General features: G+C 48.3%; 3 protein-coding genes across 3 annotated transcripts in view; 2 read left to right on the top strand and 1 right to left on the bottom strand.

The window, feature by feature from the left end:
* hdlbpb (high density lipoprotein binding protein b) overlaps positions 1-88 on the bottom strand; it is a 6,930-nt gene extending 6,842 nt beyond the window's left edge. Inside the window, exon 1 of the mRNA XM_060035842.1 lies at positions 68-88. Coding sequence (XP_059891825.1) covers positions 68-88 — 21 coding nt within the window. The remainder of the gene's footprint in view (positions 1-67) is intronic.
* A 14-nt stretch (positions 89-102) lies between these two features.
* On the top strand, positions 103-11,500 carry arhgef15b (Rho guanine nucleotide exchange factor 15b). Its single transcript, XM_060076779.1, has 12 exons — positions 103-239; positions 1,494-1,825; positions 2,223-2,383; positions 2,877-3,029; positions 3,620-3,749; positions 4,300-4,374; positions 5,892-5,984; positions 6,314-6,468; positions 7,921-8,088; positions 8,804-8,889; positions 9,119-9,223; positions 10,133-11,500. Exons 2-12 carry the CDS (start codon positions 1,730-1,732, stop codon positions 10,315-10,317), a joined length of 1,407 nt encoding a protein of 468 aa, XP_059932762.1. The 5' UTR covers positions 103-239; positions 1,494-1,729; the 3' UTR covers positions 10,318-11,500.
* Positions 11,501-12,581: 1,081 nt separating this feature from the next.
* LOC132475547 (uncharacterized) lies at positions 12,582-17,132 on the top strand. The gene is given in 19 exon segments (XM_060076730.1): positions 12,582-12,726; positions 12,808-12,860; positions 13,332-13,421; positions 13,570-13,697; positions 13,877-14,017; positions 14,105-14,173; positions 14,256-14,426; positions 14,509-14,605; positions 14,685-14,893; positions 14,980-15,133; positions 15,206-15,402; positions 15,483-15,532; positions 15,534-15,601; positions 15,692-15,894; positions 15,977-16,094; positions 16,216-16,385; positions 16,494-16,594; positions 16,672-16,784; positions 16,869-17,132. Coding segments are annotated over 19 exon segments (2,316 nt in total). The 5' UTR covers positions 12,582-12,697; the 3' UTR covers positions 17,024-17,132.
* The last annotated feature ends 1,567 nt before the right edge of the window (positions 17,133-18,699 follow it).

Raw genomic sequence — 18,699 nt, 5'->3', positions numbered from 1 at the left:
CATCTTAGATTTATGATTTTTGATTTGGTCGACGTTTTTAGATTTTTTTTAGATTTTTTTGCCATACTTGTCCTCCTCGTATCTTCATCGCTGATTTGGCCAGTTGGATGATGACTAACCTCTCTCTCTCTCTCTCTCTCTCTATTCCTTCCTTCCTTCCTTCCTTCCTTTTCTCCGCAGGCGTCCGGTCGCTCCACCTAGGAGGGGGTCCTCGTTCAAATGGTCGAGGCTGCAGGACGGTAAACACACACACACACACACACACACACACACACACACACACACACACACACCCCTTGTGATCAAGTCTTTTTTTCTCTCACACACACAAAAACACACACACACACCTTGTGATCAACAGTCCTTTTCACACACACACACACACACACACACACACACACACACACACACACACACACACACACACACACACACACACACACACACACTCTATTGTCAAACCCATCTGTAATTCAACCTCCAGCAAAATGAAGAGATGGATCTCAAAGCCGCTCATAGAAGCCGTTGTGTCTAAACGTTCCCTGTAGGCGGTTTACAATGAGGTAACCTATTAGCCCGGCTATTACCAGACCGAGCCAATCGTAGATTCCACGTTGGTCTGGGGAAGCTGCCGTCATTTTCTTCAGCACAAGAGGCGTGATCAACGGGCCTAGTTCAACTGACTCTGTACGCGATTGGCTGCTTTGCCCCCGCTTCCCTGTTGCCAGCCAATAGCGGGACCACCAAGTGGAAAAGCCAGCTTGGTGATTGCTCCCGCAAAAACGTATCGGAAACAGAAAGAAAATTGCTCTTCTCAAGACCCTTCTGCAGGGCGAACTGAATTCACCGGAAGAATGGGCGGGGCTACCCAGGCTAGTAACCTATTTCACTGTGGCACAAGTCTTAAATGGGCTTATTTGTGTCTTAGGCACATTTTAGATGGTTACAGTTTCTCTTTACTACTAAAAACTAAAGAACAGAGTTGTCCTACTGTAAATGGAGGATGTGTAGAAGTGAGTATTCTAGCTGTTACAACCGGCTTAATCTTTTCATTGGTATTTAAATTGACGTAATAATTCAGATAATGGGAAGTGGTGCCAGACACTGTGACTGTGTCATAATCAAGGATCATTGAACTTGTAATCAAAGTGTTTTTCGTGATCACTTCCGTGTTTTCTAGAGTTGCATAACCAAAAAGGGATAATGTGATTGCACCAAATCCTCGGTTAATCTCTTGCCATACGCCTTTTGATTTAAAATATATGGACATGGACATCTTTCGCAATAATTATACAGAATTTGTCGCGGACACAAAGAAGTTTCGGCGACAAAAAATAAATAAATAAACTATAAGATCAACCTATATACCAGTTTGTGTTCATATATTCTATTTCTCTCCTTTTTCAGTTCATTACATTCTCTATTCTCCTTTGTACCCACAATGCACCCTGCCCAGTATGGCGTCTTACAACGTACCTTGTTTGTCCCTCCAGAGCCGCTGTACCAGACGTACCGCGCCACCGTCATCACCAAGGAGATCAAGCGCCAGACAGTCGGCCGCAACATCAGCAAGGCCAGCGCCGACTACACCCCATGGACTGGTTCTCCCGCCGCCTCGCCATAGCCCCCGCCGCCGTGACCCCGGGCCCCCCCGCCGTCTCCTCCCCCCTCTCCTCCGCCGCCGCCGCCCGCCAGCAACGGGGTCTCCCGGCTCGGCCCCGGGCCCCCCATGCCGGGGGGCAGCACGCTGTGGCAGGACCTCCCCGCGGTGCGGGACAGTGGCGTGCTGGAGAACATCAGCCCTGAGGACTGCAAGTACCAAGAGGTGAGGGGGGGGGGGGGGGGGGGGGGAGAGGGGGAGAGGGGGAGGGGGGGTTGGGGTGGGAGGGGGGGATGAGGGAGAGGGGAGGGGAGGGGAGGGGAGGGGAGGGGGGGCAGAGGGAAGGGAGGGAGAGGGAAGGCTGAGGTGGGGGCTGAGAGGAGGAAGGGAGGGAATGACAAATTGGGGGTGGGGGGGGGGGAGGGGCGGGGGGAGGGAACACTGGGGATGGAGGGATGACCAAAAGTGGGAGGGAGAGAGGAAGGTAGAAGGTCAAGAGATGGAAAGCGGGGGAACCAGAGTACAAAACTGTCCCAACAACGTTCCGGTTGGAGGAGTGCGTTGGGGGATCAAATCACATCGAATAGGCATGACATTCCCTCCCCCCCCCCCCCTCCTCCAGAGCATGTTCGAGGTGCTGACGTCGGAGGCCTCCTACCTGCGCTCCCTCCGCGTGCTGACCAACCACTTCCATGAGAGCCGGGACCTGGAGGAGGCCATGATCATCAGGGACAGGAAGACCCTCTTCTCCAACGTCCTGAGGGTCCGGGAGGTCAGCGAGAGGTCAGAGAGGACGGGGGGGGGGGGGGGGGGGGGGGGGGGGTTGAGTTCAACTCCAGACAGACAGACATATTTTTTTTATATTTTTTTAGGGTGTCCCTCTCCATGGACACCATAGCAAAAAAAACAAAGAAAAAAACAACAACAACCACAAATTGTTCTGCCTGTATGTGAACCACTCAACAATCACGGTCACCCAATGCTATGTACACTACATGCCCACATATCCCCTTCATATCCACTTGTTTGGTGTGTGATATACATCCCTGGCATTCTTCAAGAGCAGTCTAAAGTCTAAATGTAAAGACTCCAAAGTATGGAGAGGTAGAGAAGGGGAGCCAGGGGAGCCTCCTCATTGGCTGGTCCCGATAGCTACGGGATCGTGCTCACAGCGCCATCTCGACAGCCTCCGAACGCACGCGGTCACCAGGACAGCGGGTCTTTCCCTTTCTCAAATGTAACCTTTGACCCCCCCCCCCCCTGTACCCTTCCACAGGTTCCTGAAGGACCTGGAGGATCGCATGGAGCAGAACCTGGTCTTCACGGACATCTGCGACATCATCCACTACCACGCCCAGCACAACTTCCCCGTGTACATAGACTACGTCCGCAACCAGATCTACCAGGAGAAGACCTACACCACCCTGATGTAGGCCCCCCCGTCTCCATCCTCGCTCCTCCGAAACCATTATGGGATTATCACAGGAAGACGCTGTTATTTCATGAGACTGTTCCAGTTTCAGTAGGTAGAGGACTGGCCAGTGTAGCCCAGTGTGTGTTACACACACACACACACACACACACACACACACACACACACACACAGAGAGAGAACCCTTTCTCCACGCCTCTCTAAACAAACAAGGTCGATACCTGCTTTAGAAAGACCGAGAATAGCTCATATGTCCTCGAAGTGTCCACAAGAAAAACATCAGACAGTACAATCACAGGCGCTATTGACACAAATACAATGACACACACGCACACACTTGGTGTGGTCCCATAGTCAAAAATAGCACTTAGCATTGTGCAGCGTCTTATCCGAGCTGTCTTAGTTGTATACGGGGAACGCGTTAACAGAGCGATTCTAAAAGCTTGGCACTTCTTTCTATGATCTTTCTCCATCTTTACTGTCCCGACAGCGATTTGTTGCCGTTTCTCTTCCTTGTGACAAATGTACTCATTGTAAGGCGCTTCGGATAAAAGCCGAAATGTAAACGGAACTGGAAATGTCCTCAGGAAGAGCAATGCCCAGTTCGCCGAGGTCATCTCCCGGCTGCAGGAGTCGCCGCTGTGCCAACGGCTGCCCTTCATGTCCTTCCTGCTGCTGCCCTTCCAGCGAATCACGCGCATCAAGATGCTCATCGAGGTGAGCGGCATCATGGGTAGTATTTAGATGTATTTTATTTAGAATAGAATTTAGAATGCGGGGCACGGGCTATTTTTAGTTGTTGTTTTTTTTTGAGGGGTTTTATTCGGTTGTCCTTCTACGACCAGGGATGCTGCAGCCTAACGAACCACTCTGGTTCATTTATCCACTCCCTGCTGAGAGTGAATAAGAACGGACTGACGGACTGAGTGCCACAAGCAGCAGACACGGCGCTGACACCAGTGACCCTGTGGGACCACGTTGCAAAGCCCATTACGTGTCATTATGCCCGTGTGGTGTTTGGCTTCTGTCGAGCGTGCACATTCCAGCATAGTTTCCTCTGTGTTCCTGTCCGTCGCCACCTCCCGACCCCGCCAAAGCTTCCGCCTTTTTCTTTGGTTTGTTTTTGTCGTTGCCCATATTTTATTTTCCATTTTAAACTCTGATCCAGTTTTGGATTTCTTTGGAACTTGGTTTGGTTCCCCCGAAAGATTGTAGAAACGCATGACATAGACACTGTCCCCCTTGGTTTTTTTTCCCCCCCCCTCAGAACATCCTCAAGAGGACAAAGGAGCAGACGAAGGAGGAACAGACGGCCTCCAAGGCACTGGATTCCGTGTCCAAGGTAAGCGATTAGGATCTCTTGCCCTGGGGGAAAACAACGTCAGCAGATTGTTTCTCGAGGGCTGAGAAGGACTTCCTGGTCAGGCTAGCTGGGCAGCATATATATATATATAAATAAGAGAGAGAGAGAGAGAGAGAGAGAGAGAGAGAGAGAGAGAGAGAGAGAGAGAGAGAGAGAGAGAGAGAGAGAGAGAGAGAGAGAGAGAGAGAGAGAGAGAGAGAGAGAGAGAGAGAGAGAGAGAGAGAGAGAGAGAGAGAGAGAGAGAGAGAGAGAGAGAGAGAGAGAGACCCCGTTTACAACTCACACTGACACGCATTTTAGGCCGTCAGACATCGCCAAAACGCATAAAAAAAAGTGTATATTTACCCATAATACAGTAGTGATCGGATCTGTGAACCCACGACGGCAGGCCGTCTGGGCCGTGGTCCGTCCACAGGAGCTAAAGTGTAGGTGCGTCAGACTCCCTGATAAACATCAGAGGGACGGGACATGAATGCGGCTATCGTCCTTAACCTGCCCAACCTGTAAAATAAACACACAACCGCTATAAAGTCAGCAGCGGCACGACGCCTGCTCCACAGACACTCATATTGTGTGCCCTGCAGGAAGCGAAAACATGGTAGGATTTCCCGCGCTTTGTCTGGCAGCGAAGCCACGAGGTATCAGGGGTCGTCTTCATCAGGACGTGGGCTTCAGTCGCCCACTGTGGACCACGAAGACCAGGGGAGGCTCCTCTCTCCCAGTGGCGCCAGTGTGGCCCTCAGAACGTGTCTCCGTAGCTTCAGGCGTGGTCGTGGAGTTCATCGGGCGGTTGGGGGACAATGTCATCCTTAGTAAAAAAATACATTGGAAAACAATACGTTAATTAATCTAGCGAGTGTCTTCATCAGATGTTCAAACTGTTTTAGAACTTTTTAGTTTTTTTCCCCCACACGTGGTGAACGGTCTTTGGGGGATATGCTATTACCGTGTTCTACGATCCTGCAAAATAAATATCCGATTTTTTCAACGTGGAATCTGGTCAGGTGTGAATTAAATGACTTCTCCCCCCCATGGCCAAGAATTCATGTGATTGCCAGGTGTAAATGGGGTCAGAGAGAGACAGGCAGGGCCCACAGAGAGACTGAGTGTCATATAAGTAGGGTGTAGTCGAAGAGAATGAACAAAGAAGTGTACCTGATACTAGTGTGTGGAGGCAGACATGTAATCTCCGTCTCTGACGTGAAATATGTATGAGAGGCTTTTTATAGGTTTTAGTGCTCACGGTATTCGCACTGATGTTTTGACACTGTTTCTTCTCCCTCTCTCACACACACACACACACACACACACACACACACACACACACACACACACACACACACACACACACACACACACACACACACACACACACACACACACACACACACTCCTTCTTTGAACCTCACTCACTCAAAAAAACACACTCTCTCATAAACACACACTCAAAAAACACACACACACACACACACACACACACACACACACACACCCAGATCATCGAGGAGTGCAACACAGAGGTTGGGAAGATGAAGCAAGTGGAGGAGCTCATTGCTCTCTCTAAAATGCTGGAGTTTGACAAACTCAAGGTGAGCACACACACACACAAGCTCATTTTAAATGTATGTATTTTCCTCGAATACTCGATCAACTATTCCCACTGTTGGTGCTTTGAATCATTTAGATTGTATTGGTTTTGTTCCCCTTCACATCGGTGTCATTCTTTCAACATTTCCCCTGCTACTCAAACCAACCCCACCCTCTCAGCATCATTTCACAATTATGATAACAACACATTACATTTTTTTCATTCCTTTCATTAAGCCCAAGGCGCTCATACTTACGATAAGCGTCAAAGTTTGCACTTTTCTCTGAGCTCTTTGCGTCTTTATCTGTATGGTTCTCTCTCTCGGTCCAGGCCCTGCCCATCATCTCCCAGAACCGGAGCCTGGAGAAGAAGGGGGAGCTGGGGGAGATGTCCAAGGGGGCGACCATCTTCAACATGCGGGCCAAGTTCAGCCCGGTCCACCTCTTCCTCTTCAACGACCTCCTCATCCTCGCCTCCAAGAAAGGGTCAGTCGGGATCAGCCCTATCACCAGACAAAGGGTTATGTTTAGGTTATATATTACATTATAGAGGTAGGCATTATCACCAGACAAAGGGTTATGTATAGGTTATATATTACATTATAGGCAGGCATTATCACCAGACAAAGGGTTATGTATAGGTTATATATTACATTATAGGCAGGCATTATCACCAGACAAAGGGTTATGTATAGGTTATACATTACATTATAGAGGTAGGCATTATCACCAGACAAAGGGTTATGTATAGGTTATATATTACATTATAGGCAGGCATTATCACCAGTCAAAGGGTTATGTATAGGTTATACATTACATTATAGAGGTAGGCATTATCACCAGACAAAGGGTTATGTATAGGTTATATATTACATTATAGAGGTAGGCATTATCACCAGACAAAGGCCTATGTCATGCTAAGTATAGGTTATGTATTACATTAGAGAGATAAGCCTTATCCCTCCTAGTCAAAGGATATGTTATGCTACACAGGCTGTACAGTACATCAGAATATCTCCAACAGTTAGGCTGACTGCCTTAAGCCTCAATGAGAAATTTAGATTTTAGACCACTCCCCCGCTCTTTTCTGACCAATCAGGGCATCTCTCCCCGGATTGGCTCAGGGAACCGAGGGTTATCCTAGCACCAAGATGGGTGTGAGTGTGAATGCAACACTCCTCCTGCAGAGAGAGGAAGGGAGAGAGGGAGAGAGGGAGGGAGGGAGCAGAGAGGGAGGGCTCGTATCCGTGTCCCTCTTTACACACTCAAACTCTGTCCAGTTGTTACGGCACCGCTGCCACACTGGTGTCTCCCTCCCGCAGAAGACGAAAGCCTGATACAATAAGCCTTTCCTGGCTCCGACTGGAGTGTTGTTGTTGTCTGTGGTTGAGTGAGCCTGACACGCCACACACTTGATGGTCCTATTGGCAGGCAAATCACAGGCAAATGATTTGTCATGTTTACATTGGGACCATTTCCTTCTCAGATCATGTCATGCTCTCTCCACTCCACTGTAAACATGTGGCGGTGAGTGGCTACGTAAGGTTGTGTTAACAGAGCTGCTGTGTGAGCTCTTAACGGGAAATGATCCCAGGGGGTGGGATAGGCGCCCTTTCTGATTGGCACAAGGTTGAGCCAATCAGAAAGGGCGCCTATTCCACCCTGGGGGTGGAATAGGCGCCCTTTCTGATTGGCTCAACTTTGTGCCAATCAGAACCACGTGCCATGTGATTCCCCTCTTCCTTCAAACTCATGACAGCAATAACATGGGCCTACCAGACATTTCTGTCATTTCTACCGTTGGCCCAGCAGCTTGTTGAAATCCATGTTGTTCGTCAGAAAAAAAGTACTGATTGCAAGTTGCTTTGGATAAAACGCCCTAAATGTAAATGTGCCCCCCTCCCCTCCCCCCCCACCCCCCACCCCCCTCCCCGACAGCCCGGAGCGCTTCGTGGTGCTGGACTACGCCCACCGCTCCCTGGTGCAGGTGGAGCCGGTGGTGGAGGGGCCCACCGGGCCGGCCCTCTACGAGAACTGCTTCACCCTCACGCTGCTGGAGAACCACCAGGGCCGACTGATGGAGCGCCTGCTCAAAGCCCCCTCGCAGTGAGTGCCCCCCCGGCCGCGCGTGTGCGTCGGTAAAGCGGGATCTTAACCGGTAAAGCGGGATCTTCCTGCCCCTGCTTCGGTTTATTTTAATTTGTACAGGCATGTCTCACTTTGTCTACTGGGTGGATCTATTCAGGAATTCACTGCTTTCATGTCTACTTTGTTGAAGTGTCCTGGTGCTCCATTTAGCCTCACTAGCATGGTACCCCACTTAGCCTCACTAGCATGGTACCCCACTTAGCTTCATTAGCATGGTAACCCACTTAGCTTCACTAGCATGGTACCCCACTTAGCCACACTAGCATGGTGCTCCACTTAGCCTCACTAGCATGGTGCTCCACCTAGCCTCACTAGCATGGTGCTCCACCTAGCCTATAAGCCTCACTAGCATGGTACCCCACTTAGCTTCACTAGCATGGTACCCCACTTAGCTTCACTAGCATGGTACCCCACTTAGCTTCACTAGCATGGTACCCCACTTAGCTTCACTAGCATGGTACCCCACTTAGCTTCGCTAGCATGGTGCTCCACTTAACCTTACTAGCATGGTACGCCACTTAGCTTCGCTAGCATGGTACCCCACTTAGCTTCACTAGCATAGTGCAGCACTTAGCCTCACTAGCATGGTACCCCATTTAGCCACACTAGCATGGTGCTCCATTTAGCCACACTAGCACCTGTCTGAAGCACTGTCCTCTGTCTCTGACTCCAGGTCCGACTTGCACCGGTGGGTCGTGGCCTTCCCCAACCCCAGTAACCCGGAGCGAGATGTGGAGGAGGTCATCTACGAGGATTGGGGTGAGGAGGAGGAGGAGGAGGAGGAGACAAAAATGATACATACCCTAATTGTAGTATCCATACGCCGTAAGGACAATGAATATGTATTATATCTATTTCATGAGTTTCATTATCGGTGTGTGTGTGTGTGTGTGTGTGTGTGTGTGTGTGTGTGTGTGTGTGTGTGTGTGTGTGTGTGTGTGTGTGTGTGTGTGTGTGTGTGTGTGTGTGTGTGTGTGCGTGTGCACAGACTGCCCCCAGGTGCAGTGCGTGGAGCAGTACGTTGCCGGGCAGACTGACGAGCTCTCCCTGGAGCCCACTGAGATAATCAACGTCTTGCGCAAGACCAACGAAGGTACGTAGCCCCCCCCCCCCCCCCCGGCACCGGGCAGGACGGGCTAGTGGTCCGGGTGGTCCGAACCCCCGAGCCTAAGGTTCGAGCGCTCTGCACAGCCACCCCAGACTGTCAGCAGGGAATACGTCGAAATGCATGTACGTCATTATTTGACGCTTTAGTATGGTTAAACATGACTATCAATCATTATAACAACGTTTATAGGTCATAAAAGTCGAAAAAGCATAATAGGTCCCCTTTAACGTCGAGTTATGGTTCCACGAAATGACCACGCAGTCGCCTCGACACAGTCCTGAACCTGTTTTGGTTCTGCGTCGGGTTTCAGGGTTTACCGACTCCAACAGCAGACCAATCACAGCCCTTGCGTTGCGTCACCACAAGCAATTTGCGGTGGACGCAGTGAGAGTCCGCAACGTCGTAACGGTTCCGTAAACCCCCCTGGCGTTGTGTTGACGCCAAACCATAAATCTACCTTTAGTGACAATGACCCAAAATGTACAGCAGGTCGCTTATAGGATAGCACCGGCTGAATGGCCGAGCGGGCTTGATAACTTGTTAACTTTTCGTGCCATGAGGCCGAAAGGGGGACTGGAGTGACGTCACATTAAACCCTGCGTTCATATCGAAAAGAAAGAATATTTTCTTCTTCTTCTTCTCTTCTTCTTTACAGTGTCTGACATACCGTCCGGGTAGTGCAGGGATAATATTAATATTTTGCATGTATGGTAGTTTCAAATCCCTATTTGTGCCCCCTAGTCCTCATGAAGGCGTGTCCCCAATCGCCCCTCAAGCATCCAGTTGAGTGTTTATCCAAATGTTATTCAAATTCAAACGCGCCGTTTCCGAAATGACAACTCCCAAATCCTTTCTCTCCGCCCTCCCCCCCGTCCCCCCTCTCTCCCTCCCCAGGCTGGTACGAGGGGAGCCGCCTGTCCGACGGCCAGAAGGGCTGGTTCCCCGTGAGCAGCGTGGCGGAGATCACCAACGAGCACGTGAGGCGCCGCAACCTCCGCGAGCGCTACCGCGTCATGCAGGCCGCCAGCCAGGTGGCCAACCTGGCGGCGGCCCAGGGCAAGGCCAAGACGGGCCCCTAGGGGGAGGGGCAGGGGGCCCCGCGCCAAGACCCAGACGGCCCTCTGGAGGCGGGGACAGGGAGGGGGGCCCCCCGACGACGCAGCCTCGGAGACGAATGTTTACACAGAACGCGAGGCGCGGAATGTTCTACGAGGAACGTCGCACTCGGCTAAAGCGACGGGACGACTCGTGCCACACCCTCTCTGGGACGAAGATGGCGGTTGGCCAAATGGCCAATTGGGAGGGATTGGTTTTTTTGTCCCGGAGCCCGGAGATGAGATTTGAGAAGGTGTTCAGGAGATGCTGGTGAGATTAACGTGTGTGACAGGGGCTCTGGTTCTTAGGGAGCTTTGGGACACACGATGCATTTGGAGGATGACACTATACCTTTTGGTTCGCCTCACTGCTCCTCTGGAAGCGGTTTCCTTACGTTAACTGATTCACTCACTCATTGAGAAGAGGCCTGCCTTGGTTAGTGTTTTTGCCTGTGAATGTATTAACGGAGCGCTGCCCTGTGAAAACATGACGAACCTGGAATCCTTTGCCGTACCGGACCAATCACATTGTCTGCATACGTGGAGATATGAGCCACTGCTTCCAAGATGGCGGCCCTTTCGTCTTGTGTTTGACCTGGGGAAACACTGCATGCTACAGTCAACATGCAATGCACATACCCTGGTCATTCCTGCCATACCAGGGAACAATGGCGTGGTCCACCCTGTCTACGTGATGGATGGTTATGCCTGCACAGCGGTTGAAAGATTCTTTAACATTCTATGCTATTTCCTCGGGGGTTTTAAGTTAATATTTACAAATCAAAGTTGAGGTACCTGCTATTTCTGGTATGTGGGGAGTGTTGAATGATGCTGCATGCGAGTTTAAGTATTTCTTTATGTCAATCCAATCATGCAATACACAACCAATATCAATTTTGAAAGCACAATCTTTTAAAATAGTTGTAAATATGTGTTTTTAGTAAGGCTTATTTTACGTTTTTGTTGAACTCTTGAGTTTCACTCTACCTGCTGATTGTAGTCCTCTCTTTGTTGGGTAGTGTCGCCCCCTGGTGCTTGTTGTTAATATGAAGACCGGGATTCTCGTGATACGCTGTACATTTACTGTAAATACAATTGTGTGAGGGTTCTTCTCTCCTTCAAAATTGTAGTAATGCTCTTAATAAAAAACAGCTGTCTTTTTCACTGAGATGGGGTTCTTCTTAGACTGAATAGCACGGAGGTATTCTGTAACAAATATTTATGTAAAACGTCATTATCTAAATGTTGAATACTTGTCAATGAATGCTCCCGAGATGAACATGTTCACTTTAACATCTGCCAAAAAAACGAACACGAGGATGAGGACAGTAACGGCCCGTATTTCGTTTATCAAACAGTGTGCAGAAGCGTAATGCATTCACTTGAGAAAATAATTCTGCTCTTCTTTTCTGAAATAACGAGTTACCTCAAAATCCGAAGAGAAGCTTTGATTAGGGCTTAGACTTAGAGTTTAAGGAAGGAGGGGGGGAGTGGATGCATGTTGTCTATGAAATGCACCAAACACAGTAACGTTATACTATAGGTGTCCAGGAAATCTAACCCTCACCCTAACCCCCCGCTGTTCAGACGGAGCATCACCATCCACCCACATACACACACGGCACGGGGTTTTAATCCTGAAAACACTATGCAATGTCATCAGGTCAGAACATAAGATCAGGACGGGCTTTCCGTCTGAACAACCCAAATTTCAAGGTGTGCCAAGTCGACAAACTAATAACATTGCCATCATATTACTTAAGGACATGCGTATCTCCCAGCGTCTCAAACATAAACCAAAATAAAACTGGCATAAAATGAACAAGCGGGACATGTTTGCTTCAATGAAATAGAGCTCTTAAGCAAATGATCTGGAACGATCTTTCTTCGTGCAAATATTGAAGAATCACGAAAAACCAAGGATAAGAACGGCTCTCCCTTGACACACACACACACACACACACACACACACACACACACACACACACACACACACACACACACACACACACACACACACACACACACACACACACACACACACACACACACACACACACACACACACACACACACACACACACACACACACACACACACACACACACACACACACACACTTAACGATACCTGATGATGAAGATGGCGGGGCAGACGGTTATGAAGCTAATTGGCTTGGAGATCGCACCTGCAATCAAAAAGGCACGTGCTGCTGGCCCCGGACCTGTATAAAGACGAGACAGGACGAGATCAATTTATGTTGTAGTGGTAGCCTGCAGCTCGGCGTGCACTTTGGAAAACGTGTCCTTTGCATTAGCGTCGTGTAGTTTTGCTATCAAAGTAGCAGTAGATACGGCCTGTTGCGATGTCTCCAGTGGCTGATTTTCTCATTGGGTGATTTCCTTTAAACCGCTTTACCGTTGGAGTGATTTCAGCTTTTATTTTTTGTGGTAACTGGATCTTTATGTTTAACAGGGTGTTGGTTGTCTGTGTGTTGGCAAGTGGAAGATGCGCCGACCTTCCCACTGGTAAGCTGCATATGTAAATTAAATCAGTTATTTTAATAATAATCAAGCAGCAACAGCGGTTATCAGAAATCACGCTTAATGCAGACATTATGATCGTGCCATTTATGGTTCATACGGTTGATGACGGAATAGCCTCAGCTTGGGTCTGGGGATGTGTGTAGCAAAGTGGTCAGGGGAGTTGCCTGTTCAAAGTTGGCATATTCTGTCTATTAGTGCTATGCTTGTGAAATTTAGTATTTAACTGTTTCGTCAGCATCCACCATTTGTGGGTGGACATAAAAGGCCACGGGCTGGGTATGTAATTTTTGCTGAATAATAATACAATTTTATATTGTCTCAATTTGTGCTGTACAGCCTGTACTCCATAATACTGGACTTGGGCATGGCCAGCATTTTTAGAGGTGTTACACTTGTCCTTGCAATCTATGGTACATGTTTTTAGATGGATCTTTTACTATCAAATCTACACAGGAACCTTTGGTGTGGACTGTCTGGATCGGTACTTCCGGCTAGGGTTTGACACCACATTCACAGGGGAAGACATCCGCTTTGAGGCTGTTGGTAAGTCACAACACGCACCCCTTTTAAATGATGGCTCGCTGAGCTCAAGACGACATTGAGCGGGACATTGTCTTTGTCCCTTGTTGACACAACTTGGGGACTGCCATTAAGTGTCCTAAGGATGACCTTTCACCCCCGGGCACTGCAGATGATACGGGGGTCCATCCAATCACCGAGCAGTATGCAGCGGAGTGCGGCTACAGCGTCAATGTGCGGCCTCACCTGGGCTTGGCTGAGCTCCGGGCATCCTACTTCTCCTGTACCGCTCTCAATGAGGTGTGGGCCCCAGGTGGAAGGAAGGCTGGCCTTTCTCTTGCATATATTAACACTGCAGACAGTGCTGGTTTTTGTTGAATGAACTGAATTCATTAAGTTGGGTGACTTTGGGGAATTTTAGAAAATGTATGCATTGTATAGCAAATGTGATCGGTAACCCTGTACGATGTTTATCGCAGGACGATGAAACATTCACGTTTAGCTTCAACATGATCGTAACGCAAGACGGCGTGGAGGAGACCTACGATGTGAATAAGACGTGTACACCCGCACTGCCCTGGTCTTCCAGAGAGCTCAACTGTGAAGTCAACTACATGGAAGTAAGCCGGCACAAACTGGACTGACTCATTTGGAGGTCACTTTGTGTCCTTGCTGCTTTTAAATGGTTACCTCACTTCCCTCTACAGCTAACCATGAGGAAGGACATGCACTTTCCGGGTACTAAAGGTGCTCATTGGACTTCTGCTGTAGATGGTGTAAGTTGACTTGGCTCACTAAAGCATCATGTGGAAATGCAGCTCAAAGCTTTATTACCAGGGTGTTTTCATTCGTCCCCAGGCGTACGGTTTGGCTCACGACGATTGGCAAGTACTGTTTCAGAAGGGGGACCAGCAGTTTAGTCCAATCACGTTGTCCACTGCAGAGGAAAACGGATACATGATTAGCATGACTCAAGGGAGATGCGTCTTCCGTACGCCGTATGGACAGCCTGACTCTACCGTTACCCTTGTAAGTTACTCTTTAAAACTGCAACCCAAGCACTGGCTGCTTGAGGTTTACCTCTTGTAATGCAAACTACCTTCTCCTACAGGTCGACGGTGTGACTGTGGACACCGTGCACGCGACACTGTTCACCAGGAAAGGTTGGACCGTTCTCGTCGTAGACTGGCTTGCTGCCTGCCCAATGAGTGAGTCGACATTGGCGTCACTGGCACATTCCACTTCCCGTTGCCTGCACATACTCAGGAAGGGTGTTTGGTTCCCCAGGCGACGGGTTCTACAACGACGGCAGCCTGGTGTGGGTGAACCCCCTGGAGACTGGCGAGACTGACCAGCAGAGCCAACGACTCCGCATCGGCGCCAATGGCCAGCTCCTGGAGCCAGCTGACGCCGCGGCGAGGGGCTACAACATGGAGGTGTTTGGGTCTCGGGTCCAGGTCACCATCCCTTTTGATGCCGTAGGAGGCTACAAGAAGGTGGGCAGGACTGTTCTTTCCTTGGCCGGCGCTCTGGATTCCTCAGTGCTTCATCCAGGTGACCCCCTTGCCTGCTGTACTTTCAGAGCTTTGTGCAGCAAAACATCTACAGCGAGTACTACCTCTTCAATATGTACTTTGAGAATCAGTTCATTGACGTGAATCAGATGGACACCAGACTGCGTCAGTACAGGCCGCTTGTTTCACCACTTCTGTCATGGCCCAACATCTGCATAAACCGTAAGTAATCTTCGTTCAAAAGTCTTTATTGATATCTCGACCAGTATGCTGACTGAGCCTTTTAAATCGCAGAAACTGTGTCGGAGCATACTTTCACCGTCTGCATTGGAGTATTTGCCGAAGATGTACAGTTGACTGCCTTGATGTTGACTGGCAGGGAGTATATTGGTGATGTTATGAATGCCAACATCTCAGAGGTTTTTCATCCTAATTCCACCCATGGTTACACTCTGGGGATGCCCTTCAACCACCCTATTGTCCCCATGGAGGTAGGATCCTTTATTACTGTTTATGATTCAAATGCTTTACTTGAACTTGCTCACCATTGAATATATATTTTCCCAACTAGCTCTCTGAGGAGGGAATTCTGCAATACACTTTGGACATGAACTTCACACTCCATTATGCCTGCGATGGTGGAATCCTTTTATCACCATGCCACAGTTGTGGCAGTGTTTAAAGATGTCTGTAAGTTGACGCACTGGCAAGCTCTTCATCTCTTGACCCTGTTCAGCATCTCCTGTTAACCTTGTACTATGGACTTTGTTTTTGTCAAAGTTCCCCCGATCTTTGAGGCTCACTGCTATGAGAAGGGCATCAGCTTTAAGCTGGACTTGGGGCCCTTTGCCTATCTGTGGGCAGTCTATGCTGGCCCTTACCCACTGACGGAGGTGTTTGCTATGGAGCAAGGGTACCACCTGACTAACACCAGTGAGGGTCAGATGCTGAATATGCCGTTTTCCACTGGCTACATCTATAAGGTATTGTTCGCTTTTACATCATTTTGTAAGATGTTGGGAGCTTTCGGGCACAGTTAAACTTTGCATATGTTCTCCTGAACAGAACATTGGCATGAAGACTTTTGAAGCCACCTTCGAGATTCTTGTACGTGGCTTGAAGTCCTTGAAAGCGAAAGGCACCACCGTCAAAACTTGTCCGTTTGCCACAACTGAACTGATCGGTAAGAGGCTCATCATGTATGTATTGCTCATGTAAAGAAAGGGAGTTATTTTCATGAACATCCTTTCATCAACAAATGATGGTATTACTTAAAGAAAAAAATGTGTTTGCCTTGTTTCCAGTATGTTCCCCAAAAGGACAGGTGACCATAGTGGCAAACATGTCTGCCATCCCTAGTGCTGGGGACCCCTACAGGATTTCACTCCTGAACAGAACCTGTGGTGCCAAAGAAAGCGACAAATCGTCGGCCCTGTTCACGTTTGGGGTCCAAACCTGCGGAACGAAGGTTAAGGTAATGCACCAGTTTTCAATTATTTCATTTCTGTCACCAGAACATGAGCTTGGGACTTTTCTTTTCTTGACCGGCTTTGAGTAACGCAGAGCACTGTTTTGTTTCTAGCTTACAAATGATTTCGTCGTCTACGAAAACGAGGTAGTCTTCGAGCCAAAGATCCTCACTGAGAAAGGACCCCCACGTCTGGCCATGGAAGCTCCTGAAAGGTGCGCCTCTTTTCCAGCTGGTCCCTGCCTGCCTAGTTAGCATTGCAGAGATTAAACAGTACCCTCCCTTTCCACAGGATCACTGTGCAGTGTGCCTATCACTTGTCTGGCCTCTATCGCCTGTTCCAACTTCACAAGTTTTTATCTGACTATGCGGGTGTTGGCAGCATTCGACATGACCCGCACTTTGGTACGTGATGACTCGTAAAGCGTTGCTCAATGTGCTCCTTGTTGACTTCTGTTAATTTATCCTGCATTGTTTTCTGTGTCCTAGTCCAACAGAAAATGGCGTTCGATGGCAATGATCCCGCCGCAGCCCCCCTGCTTAATGTGAGCAGTGCAGAAGAAATGACGGCTGATAAGCCAACGAAATACAGCAAAGTGGTCTATTTCCTGAAGGACTTGTTGATGGCTAGCCTTCACCCCTGAGAAGGCAATGCTCAAGCCTAGGCTCTAGTTTTACGATAACCAAATGCTTGTTTAGTTTCACAGATGTTAAAAGGATACCGTTTGCTCAATAAAAGCTTTTTCTACTAAACCTTGTTTGTCATGTCCTTAAATTGCCATCCTTGCACTCACACTCCATAACCATACATTTTTATAGGTCTGTATTACTTTTGTTTGGTCTTTGCCCTGTTTAAACCCAATGTCTGAATATCCTTGGACAAACATTTATACATATTAAAATAATTCACTCACCGCCCCATCAGTGTGCTGAGGTCGGAGCCATCGGTAGGCTCACGCAGAACATGCCGGATCAAGGGTCTTCTTGCTAAATGTAACTGCAGACCGATGTGTTATAGCTGGCCTGGTGTTCCATCTGGTCACTCCATGCATTCCGGCCTAGAAAGTAACTTTCTTAAATTGATCATTAGGAGTGAGGCCCCTGCCATGAACACAAGGTATAGATGAAGGGACTGTTTACAGGTCAGCATACTTGAACATAAAGGGCCGATTGCTCCGTCAGTTAGCATTGCGCAAGCTCTGCTGCGCTATAAAACCGTACTCCTTAAAACGGAGGTTCTGGAGTTTAACACGCAGCTGCGCACGAGGTTGAACGTGATTGCTGTGTAACGACTCAAACAGGATCAGCTGATTCCTAGCTGACTCGGTTTAGACTGCTTGGAAACCGGAAGTACTCCGATTTTTAGTATACCCCAGAGCAGATGCAGTCTTAACTTCATGGTGGATGCATTTTGTGCTATAATTACCCACAAACTTAATGGGAATGCACAATGAACTTTAATATAATAAAAACGCTAATGATGACCTATATTATGAAATAGTCAAGGCTACTTTTTGTGGAAATCTGAGTCTGGAATCTGCCCTCACCTACGTCAATCAATTACTTGTCATTGTTTTCTCTTGGTGTGTGTGTATGCAAACGTGACTACTTAATTAATTGAAGACGAACTAATAGGCCTATGCGAGTAATTAGGGTAATGTCACGCCTTTCAATTCTCGGAGGAGAGTTAGGACCATTTTAGTTAAGCATTGACCTTTTTATGTTTCGTTGAATGGTACGATCCTCTGTGCGTTCATTTATTTTTTTTACATACAAATAATCTGTTCTTTGTAGAGTTTTAGTTGGGCACTTTAAGCAACTCCTATATTGTAGCCTGTATTGTACTGAAGGCCTACCTGGTGTAATAGGTGTAAATGCATCATACCTATTATTCATAAAACTAATTCTGTGTGTGTGTTGGTTATGATGGAGCCTTGTTTCATCCTGAAAACTGGTTTAGTCTCCTCTAAAACCAGTCAGTTGCGAGATTAGACGAACACGCACAAAATACGCCCTCTAGTGTCTGATGTGAATTCCTCTGAAGACACAGCAATTGAGATCAAGGTAAAACACAGCTGCAGCTTAAACCACAAGTACATATGACACAGCAATGGAGTTTAAGACGTCACGTGACTTCTTGCTTCACGGACGAGTTTAAACCCGTGTTAAACTCTAAAAAGTGGCTAAACTAGCGACAGAGCAATCGGCCCATTCAGGTCTGCCGTACCACACCCACAGTATCCAGTGTAACCTATGCTAAAGGAGAACGTAAGCATTATAGAAGCACCTTTCCTTAGCATTAGGAGAATTTAAACAGCTC

The sequence above is a fragment of the Gadus macrocephalus genome, chromosome 17 (genome assembly GCF_031168955.1).
Source record: "Gadus macrocephalus chromosome 17, ASM3116895v1".
Taxonomy (NCBI): Eukaryota; Metazoa; Chordata; class Actinopteri; order Gadiformes; family Gadidae; genus Gadus; species Gadus macrocephalus.
The sequence above is the reverse complement of the archived record's forward strand: the minus strand, read 5'-3'. Positions and strand labels throughout refer to the sequence as shown.

Excerpts from the sequence above, each read along its gene's own strand:
- arhgef15b (XM_060076779.1), top strand. The coding sequence starts at position 1,730 with ATGCCGGGGGGCAGCACGCTGTGGCAGGACCTCCCCGCGGTGCGGGAC. Across the intron at positions 1,826-2,222 it reads AGGACTGCAAGTACCAAGAG|AGCATGTTCGAGGTGCTGAC; the intron begins GTGAGGGGGGGG and ends CCCCTCCTCCAG. Across the intron at positions 9,224-10,132 it reads CTTGCGCAAGACCAACGAAG|GCTGGTACGAGGGGAGCCGC; the intron begins GTACGTAGCCCC and ends CTCCCTCCCCAG.